At 37.1% G+C, this 13206-nt stretch overlaps 1 protein-coding gene across 1 annotated transcript in view; it reads left to right on the top strand.

Annotated features, from left to right (window-relative positions):
• The window catches only part of GRIN2D (glutamate ionotropic receptor NMDA type subunit 2D), a 456113-nt gene that overhangs the window by 356163 nt on the left and 86744 nt on the right, over positions 1 to 13206 (top strand). The window contains exon 10 of the mRNA XM_044277508.1: positions 7023 to 7183. Coding sequence (XP_044133443.1) covers positions 7023 to 7183 — 161 coding nt within the window. The remainder of the gene's footprint in view (positions 1 to 7022; positions 7184 to 13206) is intronic.

Here is a 13206-nt window from a genome sequence, read left to right as displayed (position 1 = left end):
AGATACTTTTGTGGTCTATACAGAACTTGCCTCATTTTGGTTTCTCACCTACACATTGCTTCTCCTGACCTTGCACTGGATAAAAACTGCAACAGAATTTCTCTTACTAATATATTTGCGATAGAAGACATTTTGGTTTGGACCTGCTCACTGTGATGGCACAGTACTATAGGGATAATGGATTACAAATTGCTGCTAATGTAAGTGCCTATCCTAAATACCCCATAGTCTAGGATTGCAAGCCGACAACACCATGCACTTCCATGTGATTTGCGTGACATCCTAGAGCCCTGGCACAAAATGTGATTGGCCCAGGGCTCCTGAATCACAGTAGGATGGAATGCCAACCTGGTTCCAATGTCAAGCAAACACTGCTGCTGAGCCAAAGCAGTGACAGTCAGTAAACCATGACAGTGCCATCATTTAGCTTGTAAGAATACCAACAGTATATTAACATTCCAATACAGAACTAAGGGTTTTATGAATTGGACTAAAATCACTTCACCCTTGTTATTAACAGGAGTATTAGTGGTTGGATCTAGAGACTAGCAAATGTATTCAGAATTTCAGCCCAATTTGTTTAATTTTGAACGAATTAGAGAGACAATACAGCCTTCTTTTCCGAAAGGAAAAGAAAACTGAGCATATCCTCCCACAAGATCTAGTTATAGCTATTCAAAGTCAATGCTTAATCTTTTAAACAGATCTTAAAGCATAGCTTGGATAATAGCTAAACCAGCATGTCATCAGCAAATAGCTCACTCTGGGCGAGTTCCCTTTATCAAAGCAGAGCAGAAAGAATTAGCTTAGCTAGCTGAGAAGGCTTTTTTTTTAGTGTCGGGGGGGGGGGCCTTTTTCTTTATGCAGAACTCCTACTTTGCGTGAGAAGAATTGTTGACTAGGCAATGATTCTCTGGGTTTCTGGGAAAAAACATATGCAAACTAGGCATATCTTACATCTGCTGGCATTAGAGAGGTTTAGCATTATTTTCCTTTTGGAAGGAATGCTATTTTGCATATCTTTGCATTTCTGGTAAATATACTTAAATTAGCTATCCTTCCAAAAGGAAAAGAAAACCATGCTTCTCTGATGTCAGCAGATGTAACATATGCTAATCTGCCTACATTTTTCCTAGATTTCCAGAGGAGCATTCCCCGGCCAACAAGTCTCATGCATACTTTGTAGTCCCCATAAGGAGAAAGAGTACCTATCAGACCCTGACAAAAGACTCATAGGTATATAGCTAACCAAATTTTTTCTGCTACACCCTGATAAAGGTTAATCACCTAGAAAGTGCTATTTGTAGATGAGATGGTATCTTACCTTTTATACAAGGATTTGTGAGAAATCCTGCAGTACTGACTCTTTTCACTCTGCTTAACAAAGACTCATTGTAGCCGAAACATTGCATTGAAGACATGGAGTGCTGCAGTATTTCTCCAAAATCCTTGATTATCATTGGCCTGCTGGGCTAAGGCCTAACACTGCTGGCACTGCCACTTCATGGACTGTCCAATTTGAACCTAACGGTAGTGCTGCTTAATTTTGGATATTACCTATTATCCAAGGTATGCTTTAAGACCTGTTTAGAAGACTGATCACTGACTTTAAATAGCTATGTTACATATGATGGGGGATATGCTCAGTTTTCTTATCCTTTGGGAAGGAAAAATTGTTTGCATGTCTCTTTCCAAAAGTGCATTAGTTGGCCTATATTCTCTCTCTGGGTAGAATTGATTCAGATCTGAATAGATTTTTTTAAATTATGCAAATCAGACATAAAATGAATTTCGAGAAATTCTCTCTTCTCTAGTTGGATTCCAATAATCAATGTTTTGTAGCCTTAATATTATTAATGTTCTCATAAAACTTTTTGTTGGAATTCCCAGTATGAGTGTATGTCTGACTGCTACTAGAATACTTTTGCTGGAGCAAGGTGGCAAGTTCACTTTGTCCAAACACCTCACCTCACCAGTGCTATGAACTGCATTGGAAGCCTTCTCTCCACAACTCCTAAAGACACATGAATTTGAGGGGTTTAAATTCTGAACTTACATTCCAGACAAGGGGGATAGTTTTTTATGAAATTAATTCTTTAGAAATCTCATATTCTGGTCAGCTGTATGAGAATAAATAAATGTTAGACCCTGATGTATAGTGAAAGTTTATTTAAACTTTTTCTTTATCCTACTTGCACATACTTTTGAATTCTACACCAGTCTATGACATCTCTCTCTGTGGTTAAAATATGAATTGCTCTGTTTTCCACATTATTATCTCTCCATAAGAACCTTTCTCAGACTTTTTAGAAAATACAAGGTGTTTTTCTCAATGTCCTTATGAGTAAACAACCCTCTTATACTGCAGTAAATGTGTTCACTTGCGAGAAATACACAGTGGCATGATGAAACATAAAGCTGCATATAATTCAGACTGCCCAAACAAAGTACTTATGCTGCAGATACACCTTCAACTTCCACTCCTGGACCGGTGAGACAGCATAGCATCTGGCTAACATAGCCTGTTGTCTGTTTGCAGATTATAATTAGAACTGTTCTGAAATCTACTTGAGTAAAGCTTAATGTGACTCTGAGATCTAGTCAATTATCTTTTTGAACACAGATAATAGATTAAAAGTAATTTTGTATTTCTTTTTTTTTTTTACACTATACAGTTATATCTGGAAATTCATTCTTCAATAAATTGGCTTTCTTTGGTTTATATTAAGCATAAGCATTGAGCATTCCTGTCATGGGTCCAATCCCTCAAACTTTATATGCATTTGGAAAAAAATACAAAAGTAACAAATGTATATAGACATTGACACCTAGGTGTTAGCCTTTCCCTACATTTTGTGAGGAGGGGGGGTTAGAAAAAGAAAAAATATTTCACAAATTTTTCGCATAATATTTGCAATAGATTCGCAAATTCTAGAATTCGTGCTCTCCAGTCATTATTTTCGTGATTGCGCAAATCAGCACTAATGATGCGCCTTTTTTTTGCGCAATACATGCAACTTCACATTTTATCAGGTCTGAGTAGATATTACTGATTGGTGCACTAAGTATTGTTGTGACATCATAGTACTATGTCTGTAGCATGTATGTATGGACAGCAGAGAAACAGTAATTCCTATCAGCTACACTATATCACTATCTAACCTACACTATCTCCCACTAACTATCTGTAGTATATATATGAGCATATCTAACCATCTAATGTGATTGGATAAGGAGTATGATTCAGATGAAAGCACAGAGCACAGCAATGTCACTGCTCTCTCTTTCTCAGTTCTGCAAAAATACTGCAGAAAATGGTTGCTGGGGAGTTTCTAAAGGGGTAGACAACTTTCCTATCGGTTGCTAGAGATGTTGATAAGCTCTGACAAAGATATTGCAGCCTTGATATTATATTCACAATTACTAATATATAGCACTATATTCTGCATCTTCGTGAAATCTTGAAGTGCCGATATTTGCGATAAAAATTCACAATTAGAATATTTAATCCTATCACATACAATATGGTTAAGTTGATGTATCTGTACGCACTCTGCCCCTGTTTAATCAGAGCTGAACATGTCAGGCTGTGTGGTGACACCCTATAGAACAAGAAGAATTGTAGTGCACAGCAGCCCATTTTTTCATTTATTTGCAAGAGGAATAACCGAGGAACTTGCATGCCCAAGAAAGCTGACATATTTCCTTTTCCTTATTCAGTTTCCCTGTTTATAGTGCCGGAATAAAATAGTTTTATGAGAGGCTCGGAGCAATAGCCATATGCGTGGCTAGCTTCACAGTAATGTTACTACAATAAAAGAAAGAAAGGTGTCAAAGCTAATTTTTGCATGTTCTGCAAATGCTTTTTAACCCTTTCATGACCAAGGGTCATTGATGACCCAGTGTCCAGGTCAAAATGTACAAATCTGACATGCATCACTTATGTGGTAATTGCTTTGGAACACTTTTATTTATCCAAGCCATTCTGAGATTGTTTTCTCGTGACACATTGTACTTCATTATAGTCATAAATTTGAGTCAATATATTTCACCATTATTCATGAAAAATCCCAAATTTATCAAAAATTTAGAAAAATTCACAATAAATAAAATTCACCTAATAAAATATTTATTACTTAACATTTCCCATATGTCTACTTTATGTTGGCATCATTTTGGAAATGCCTTTTTTTTTTTTTAGGACGTTGGAAAGCTTAGAAGTTTAGAAGCAATTCTTAAAATTTTTAAGAAAATTTCCAAAACCCACTTTTTAAGGACCAGTTCAGGTCTGAAGTCACTTTGTGGAGCTTACATAGTGGAAACCCCCCCACAAATGACCCCATTGTAGAAACTACACCGCTCAAGTTACTCAAAACTGATTTTACAAACTTTGTTAACCCTTTAGGTGTTCCACAAGAATTAATGGAAAATGGAGAGGAAATGTCTAAATTTCACTTTTTTGGCAGATTTTTCATTTTATTACATTTTTTTCTTTAACACGTTGAGGGTTAACAGCCAAACAAAAACTCAATATTTATTACCCTGATTCTGCGGTTTACAGAAACACCCCACATGTGGTCGTAAACTGATGTAAGGGCGCACGGCAGGGCGCAGAAGGAAAGGAACGCCGTATAGTTTTTGGAAGACAGATTTTGCTAAACTGTTTTTAAATGCCATGTCCCATTTAAAGCCCTTCTGATGCACCCTTACAGTAGAAACTCCCAAAAAGTGACCCCATTTTGGACACTAGGGGATAAGGTGCAAGTTTTATTGGTACTATTTTGGGGGTACATATGATTTTTAATTGCTCTATATTAAGTTTTTTGGTGAGGCAAGGTGAGGCAAGGTAATGCAAGGTAACTGAAAAATGGCTGTTTTGGCACAGTTTTTTTTTCTGAACGCCATATGTTTTTTATTTTTCTGCCATTCATCTTGTGCAGGGATCAATTTTTGCAGAAAGAGTTGAGGTTTTTATTGGTACGATTTTTGGGTACATCGGATTTTTTGATTATTCATTATTACACTTTATGAGGCAAGGTGACCAAAAAATTGGCTGTTTTGGAACAGTTTTTATTTATTTATTTTTACAGCGTTTATCTGAGGGGTTAGGTCATGTGACAGTTTTATAGAGCAGATCGTTACAGACATGGAAATACCTAATATGTATACATTTTCTTATTTATTTAAGTTTTACACAATAATAGCATTTCTGAAACCAAAAAAATTATGTTTTAGTGTCTCCATAGTCTGAGAGCCATAGCTTTTTTAATTTTGGGTGATTTTTTAGAGTATCAGTTTTTGAGGGATGAGGTGACGGTTTGATTGGTATTATTTTGGCGGTCATAAGACTTTTTGATCGCTTGCTGTTGCACTTTTTGTGATGTAAGGTGACAAAAATGGCTTTTTTGGCACAGTTTCTTTTTTTTACGGTGTTTACCTGAGGGGTTAGGTCATGTGATATTTTTATTGAGCAGGTTATTACGGATGCGGCTATACCTAATATGTACACTTTTTTTATTTATTTCCCTTTAACACAATAATAGCATATTTGAAATTATGATTTAGTGTCTCAATGTTTTTTGTTTTTTTTAATGATTTTCTTATGTAGGGACTCATTTTTTGCGGGATGAGGTGATGGTTTTATTGGTACCATTTTATTTAATATACACCTTTTTGATCACTTCGTGTTGCACTTTTTGTGCTGTAAGGTGACAAAAATTGCTTTTTTTACACAGTTTTAAAAAAAAAATTATGGTTTTTATCGGACAGGGTCTATCATGTGATATATTTATAGAGATGGTCGTTACGGACGTGGTGATACCTAATATGTGTAGTTTTTTTTATTTTTTTATAGGAAAGGGCAATTATTTTTATTTTTTTACATTTTTATTGTAAGATCCAGTGGGGCTGATGGCTGTACTATACTTTGCAATCTTTGCAATGCTCTTGCATTGCAAAGTACAATACAATCAGATGCCCTATAGGTGTCAACACTAGACGCTTTTGCGGCAGCCCCGATGGTGGAGAGAGGGAGCCCCTTCCCTCTATTAACCGCATGGATGCCACTGCCGCGGCATCTATGGGGTTACAGTAGAGTGTCAGCATAGAGCTCAGGAATGGAGCCGCCACCATCACACACAGCAGGGGGACCGCATGGCATCGGGGGCAGCCTTGAAAAGGGAGGGGTGGGGGGGTACGGCCAGCATTGAGGGGCAGCACAAATGGGGGCAGGAGGCGGACCACATCAGGGCACTGGGCAGGCTGCATTAATGTGGATGGGAGCAGGGGGGACTTCATAAGGGGCAGGCGGGGACAAGGGGGGGCTTGGAGGCACACAGATCGGGGGGCACAGATCAGGGGGGCACGAGGACACTATCTGATTTCAGGCTCTGATCTGCAGAGCGCAGATTAGAGCCTGAAACCGGCATTTTTTCACTGCTGCCATCCACTTGATTAGTCTGCACAGACTAACCAATCAGATCGATTGCCGGCAAGGGGCCACTCTGATTGGTCCCTTGCTGGCATTACTGAACTGTATGCTGTCCATGACAGCAGCAGGACAGGGACAGAAGCTTTAATCCAAGCGCTTTGCAGTGCTTGGATTAAAGAACTGCCATGACGTCTATTCACGTGGTAGCTGCACGGGGTATGTGCAGCTATCACGTATATAGACGGATTGCAGTCGTGAAGGGGTTAATATAGAGGTCTGCACTTTCATAATTACCTTAATTATTTTTCTTCACTGGTCACCCATTAACTTGTACACATTATGTCCAGTTAATGTCTCCTGACCTGGTTTTATTACAAACTTGTATAGATGTTAGATCATTTAAAGTGGTTATTGTATGTCATTCCTACGAATAAAGTAATTTATTTTGGGCAATATTACTTTCAGAATGACTTATATAGAGGCATGTGAATAAATGGTTCCTTTTATCAGAAATTAAATTTAGACAATTGTGTAAGATTTTTATTTTTATTTCATCAATGTGACTGTATGTATGCATTTTTTACGACCACAGTTTCAGAGACCTCATGAACAGTACCCTCCACTGAAGTTTGGTACAGTACCCAATGGGAGCACTGAGAAGAACATTAGAAGTAATTACCCAGATATGCATGCCTACATGATAAAATATAACCAACGGCATGTAGAAGATGCCCTGCAAAATCTTAAGACCGGGTGAGTGTTATCACATTGGTTATGTTGATTTATTGAACTATGCATCATACCTGAAAGGAGTTGTCCCAGGAAACATATTCTATAGTTATCAAACCAGTACCTGAATCTGAATACGCTTGTAATTGCATGTAATTAAAAATACATTATAGCTACTGAGTTATTCAATGAAATTCTTTTGCATAGCGCCACCTGCTGTTTGCTCTTTTTCTATTTTCTCTGTCCTGCTAACTGAGACGGAAACATTTGCTCAGTTCAGCTGTCACCAGGTGCAGCAGAAAGGACATACCCATGAGAAAGAATATGCCCCCTAAGTTGACAGCTTGAAATAAATCTCAGAGAATTGGAACAATGAATGGGGAGATCTCTGGATCCATATGAGGTACAGGGCTGATTCTAGATTATGTATGATTTTAATTTTTTACATTATTCATGGGATAGGTCCTTTAACTGTCATTTTAACCCCTTAGTGACCACCCATACGTGTTTTTACGGCGGTCACTAAGGGGCCTTAGGCTGGGACGCCGCGTTTTTACGGCGGCCCGGTCTAAGCGCTGCACGGCTCCCCCGTGCAGCGGGGAGCACGGACCCGGCTCTCACATGAGAGCCGGGGCCCTGCTCTAACAGCCCGGACCGGCAGGAGTGCCGATCCGGGCTGTTTAACCCTTTACATGCCGGGCGCAATGGCGCCCGCTGCATGTAAAGTGGTGACAGAGGGAGCGGACTCCCTCTGTCTCCCATCAGCACCCCGAAAATAAGATCGCGGGGTGATGATGTGTTCGGAAGCTTACCTCACTTCCGATCAGGGCCCTGAGCCTGTCTTCAGTTCTCTCCAGCAGGCTGTGCCTCTCTGGCGCAGCCTGCTGGTCAAGGTTTGAATAGCATTGCTATTCAAATGTAATGCCTTATAGAGATAATGCATTACATTTTTAAAGCAATCAAAATACTGAATATTATAGTCCCCTTGTGGGACTTTTAAGTAGTAAAAAAATAAATAAAAAAATACACATTTATTAAATAAAAAAAATCCATAAAATAAAAAAAATATGCTTTTTTTTTCATTGAAAATACGCTTTTCAATGAAAAAAATTGCAAAAAGAAAATATCCCCCATATGTTTGGTATTGCCGTGTCCGTAACGACCCGGACTACATAAATATTACATAAATTATCCCCTATGGTGAACGCCGTAAAAAATAAAAATTAAAAAAAGACAGAATTTCTAATTTATTCTTAGTTTCCACCGAAAAAACGTAATAACAAGCGATCAAAAAGCGCCATTTACTCCATAATGATACCAATGAAAAACACAAGTTGTCCCTCAAAAATCAAGCCCTCACACAACTCCATAGAAAAAGAAAAAAATAAGTTATGGGTCTTGTGAAGTGGCAATGCAAAATCATCTTTTTGGTTAATAAAAGGGGTTTTATTGGAAAAAAGTAGTAAAACGTAAAAAAAATTATAAGTATTTAGTATCACTGTAATCGTACTGACCCAGAGAATAAAGATATTATGTTATTTGTACCGAAAAATGAACGCCGTAAAATTTATAATGTAAAAACGCAGTGGCAGTATTGCTATTTTCTCCCATCTCCCTCCCAGAAAGAGTTAATAAAAGTTAATCAGAAAGTTATGTGTACCCCAAAATGGTGCCATTAAAAACTACAACTTGTCCCGTAAACAACAAGCCCCCATAAAGCTATATAGACAAAAAAAATAAAAAAGTTATAGCTCTTGGAACGAGACCATGAAAAAAGGAAGAAAAACGCTTGGTCATAAAGGCCCAAACAGGCTTGGTCACTAAGGGGTTAAACAGTAAGATCCTCAAGAGCACTTGGTTACTGCTGCCTCCACAATGAGATAAAAGAGAAAAATTGCAGCACTCTGTGTAGAGGGTAGGTGCTGGTAGTAGTTTCCCAAACTGGCAATACAATTGATAATTGAAATCAATGCAGTCATTACTGACTAGTAATGCAGTAGTCTCAGGGAATTGTTTAAATGCTCAAAAGGTATCAGCAAAAATCACTAATGTGAATAAATGGGAAATATTTTTCCATGTACCCAAGTGCTAGAATATTGGACTTTTGCATTATTGTAGACCCATATCTTTACATAAATACTTTTATATATTTTTAAATATAAGGGATAGTCTTATAGTATAAAATCATTGGGATTAGTGCAGCATAGTATATATTATTACATAAAGATGGGCATTCATTGCATTTTTCAAAAGAGTTGCCAAAGTGCTATGTAATCAAGAGAATTGATTTAGTCCAGATCAGGTTTTTATGCTAGAACTTATGAGTCCAATACCAGGAGCTAAGAAGAGGTCATCTATTACACACACTCTAGTGAAGAAGGAGTCTATAACTCTGATACTCTAGTGTCTAGGGCTATAAAGAGCGACCCTATTATATTGACTTATGTGCTTCTGCCACCACTGCAGTCCATTATTCCACTAGTAGCTTCACATTGTTATTAGCGATGAGCGGCAGGGGTCATATTCAAATTTGTGATATTTTGCAAATTTTTTGTAGAATATTCCTTGAATATTCGGAAATTTGAATATTCGTTATATTCTAAAAAATTTTTACTCAGAAAATCGGCAAGGTAATGATCGTGTAATATGCGAATATACAAATGTTCATAATGCTAATTTTTTATCACACATTTTTCAATTGCCGAGTGATTCCTCCCTGCTTCTTGCTTGTGGGCCAATAAGTAATTGGCCCACAAGCAACTTAAGCAGGGAGGAATCATGACTTTAGATGGGAAAAATTACGAATATTCTAAAAAATAAATATATAGCACTATATTGAATATATTAGTTTTTTTGAATATTCGTAATATTCTAAAACAAGAATATATAACAATATAGCGAATATTTGAAAAAACTAAAACAAATGTAGAGCAAATTAGTTTTTTTTATATTCGCTACATTGCTGCTATATATTCTTGTTTTAGAATATTACGAATATTCTAAAAAACAAATATATTTGTTTTTTCGAATATTCAGAATATTCTAAAACAAGAATATATAGCAATATAACGAATATTCAAAAAAACGAATGTAGAACACAACTCTAAATTCATTTTTTAGATTATTCACTATATTGCTATATAGTATACTCTTGTTTTAGAATATTATGAATATTCGAAAAAACTAATATATTCAATATAGTGCTATTTATTAGTTATTTTAGAATGACTCATTGTCCCACAAGCAAGAAGCAGGGAGGAATCATGTTCTTACTCAGCAATTGAAAAATTTGCGATAAAAATTCACATTACGGAAATTCGCAATCAACACTACTCCTAAAGTCAAAGATACTGCAGACTTCTTATTGGCCCACAAGCTACAAGCAGGGAAGGATCATTTGTACAGATTTTTTAAAAATCTTGAATATTTGAAATTACGAATATATATCACGATATTCTAAATATTCTCGAATTCTCAAAGTGCCTATATTTGCGATAAAAATTTGCAATTCGAATATTTGTGATCAACACTAATTGTTATGTGGCAGCTAAATAAAATTAATAATCTCCGGCATCTGGGTCTTAGCATGGCACAAGCACAGCTGTAAGAAGGTGAGAGATATTGCTGATTTGGTTCACATCTCCAATACTGGGTGAGATCAGTTGCTTACCTCCAATAGAGACAGACCACGCAGCTGTTATGGGCCGATGGGGAAAAGGGGCCCACAGTGAACTAAAGGCTCTGCCCCCTAATTACACTCATTACTATCCAGCTCCAAAATACTATCCCTATCATCAGTGGAGAAAGCTAAATGACCCATGATGATGTCATCGCTAGTCCTATACATCTAGTAAAGGCGCTGCACAAATAATGGTGTAATTCCCAGGTTAGATAGGAGCATCTGCCAGGGCCTGTGATGGCATCATCTTCAGCATCACAGGTACTGTACATCTAGTAAAGGAACTGCACAGAGCATCATCATAGGTCCTTCAACCCCCAATAGCATGAAGAATAACTGCAGGATGAGCTCTCCACTGAGACTAGAATGTAGTGGTAAGAGGAGGTCCTCCTCCTTTGTCTTCATTTGCACCTCATTCCCTATTTTTACTCATATCTCAATCATATATATAGCACTGCAGACAGTTACAAACACTATTAGCTCATGTACCTCACACTATAACCAAAATATATAACTGACCACATACGTATATCTGTACACACTGCACTATTATACCTTGTACCTAATATCAGTACATTGCTCTATAATTAATATATATATATATATATATATATATATATATATGAAAAAAGCGTGCAAGAAGTGACGCACAGGAATGGTGCAAACAGTGGAGGAGGTGCTCTCAGTAAAAAGGAATCACCCTTCCTTTTAAAAGTAAAAGTATGTAAATAAAATACTGGGCACTCTCCAAATACATGTACCTCACAGTTTATTGAATAATATAGGCAAACAATTCATAAAACACACATGTTCTTAAAATAATTAATAAAAATAGATATAGATAAAATACGGGTGAGTTATAGAATATATATCAAGAGCCTTGGGTGATGATGGATTCCAAACAATGGGAATGAAAATGCTCGATGTAAATGTCCTTTGGCTGGCGAAATCAATGTCCATAGGGGGGTTCTTTACACCAAACGCGTTTCGGGGTCCTTTGTCACCCCTTCCTCAGTGGTAGTGAGGCCCCCTTCTAACTTTCTTTTTATAATTGTTGATAATTGGATTATTGGCATCTACTGTGTGGTTTGGGCTTGCTTTGCAAAACTTGGTGTGGATTTCAAACTGCCAATTTTTCCGTATTTTCTCTCTTTATTTACCCTGTTGAATTTTTTGTGTGTAAAGGGGATCTTATCCATTAGTTTACTACACAAAGATCGTGTTCATTATCAGTTATAATCAAACTATATTTCATTTCAATGTATTTACTTTGTTGCAGTTCATTTTAATACATATGATTGCAGGTATGTCCTTTTTATCGTGTTGCATCTGAACTCTAAAAACAAACCGCTAGTTCTTTCTTGCAACATTCATGCGGTTTTGTTTGTGTTCACTACTGGTGCAACAGATATTTCTCCCCATATATATCTACCCACCCCAGATATTTGATCAATTTTCCTTCTTTTGTTGAATTACATGCATATATAGTGAATGAATATTACAAATATAAATACTATAAAAAGACATATATCATATACAATAAAATAAAATAAAATAAAAGTGTACATATCAAAATCATTCAATAAAAATATTATTATTACCATTCCATTGTAAAAATACATAATAAACTTAAGGTATTTATTTAAATATTGTCTATAAAAAATATTATATATAATATTTCCCAATTATATAATATTTTCGAAAAGTAATGGAGAAGGTGTGGGTCTGCAGATCTTATACGAATTTGACGGGTAACGGACTTCCACCGGTCCATCAGTCCTTTACCCGTCAAATTCGTATAAGATCTGCAGACCCACACCTTCTCCATTACTTTTCAGTAGATGCCAATAATCCAATTACCAACAATTATAAAAAGAAAGTTAGAAGGGGGCCTCACTACCACTGAGGAAGGGATGACAAAGGACCCCGAAACGCGTTTGGTGTAAAGAACCCCCCTATGGACATTGATTTCGCCAGCCAAAGGACTACATATACCCCAAGCTAATCCTGTCTAAACCGGAGACCCGAGGCGCTTTGACACAGATTTACCAGAGGGGCGCATGACGCTCGTCAGAAACTGAAAATCCAGCGCTGAAAAGGGAACCGACGAATACAACAAGCGCCGGAGCTCACACCTATAGAGCGGCGTTTGAGAGACAGTGTGGGGAAAGGGTCGAATGAAATACCGATCCGAATTACAACTCCTAAAGGCTTTGGCTTAGCAGCAGAATCCTGTATAGCAACTAAACAGTGAGTAACAGCGGGACGCCGCAATAATCAATCACTGTAATTCACCAGCTGCATTTTCGTTTTTCTGTTTGGAGGATAAAATTATTGTGGGTTCCGTATACCTGCACTAACAACATAG

Source organism: Bufo gargarizans, chromosome 2 (assembly GCF_014858855.1).
Source record: "Bufo gargarizans isolate SCDJY-AF-19 chromosome 2, ASM1485885v1, whole genome shotgun sequence".
NCBI classification, from domain to species: domain Eukaryota; kingdom Metazoa; phylum Chordata; class Amphibia; order Anura; family Bufonidae; genus Bufo; species Bufo gargarizans.
The sequence above is the reverse complement of the archived record's forward strand: the minus strand, read 5'-3'. Positions and strand labels throughout refer to the sequence as shown.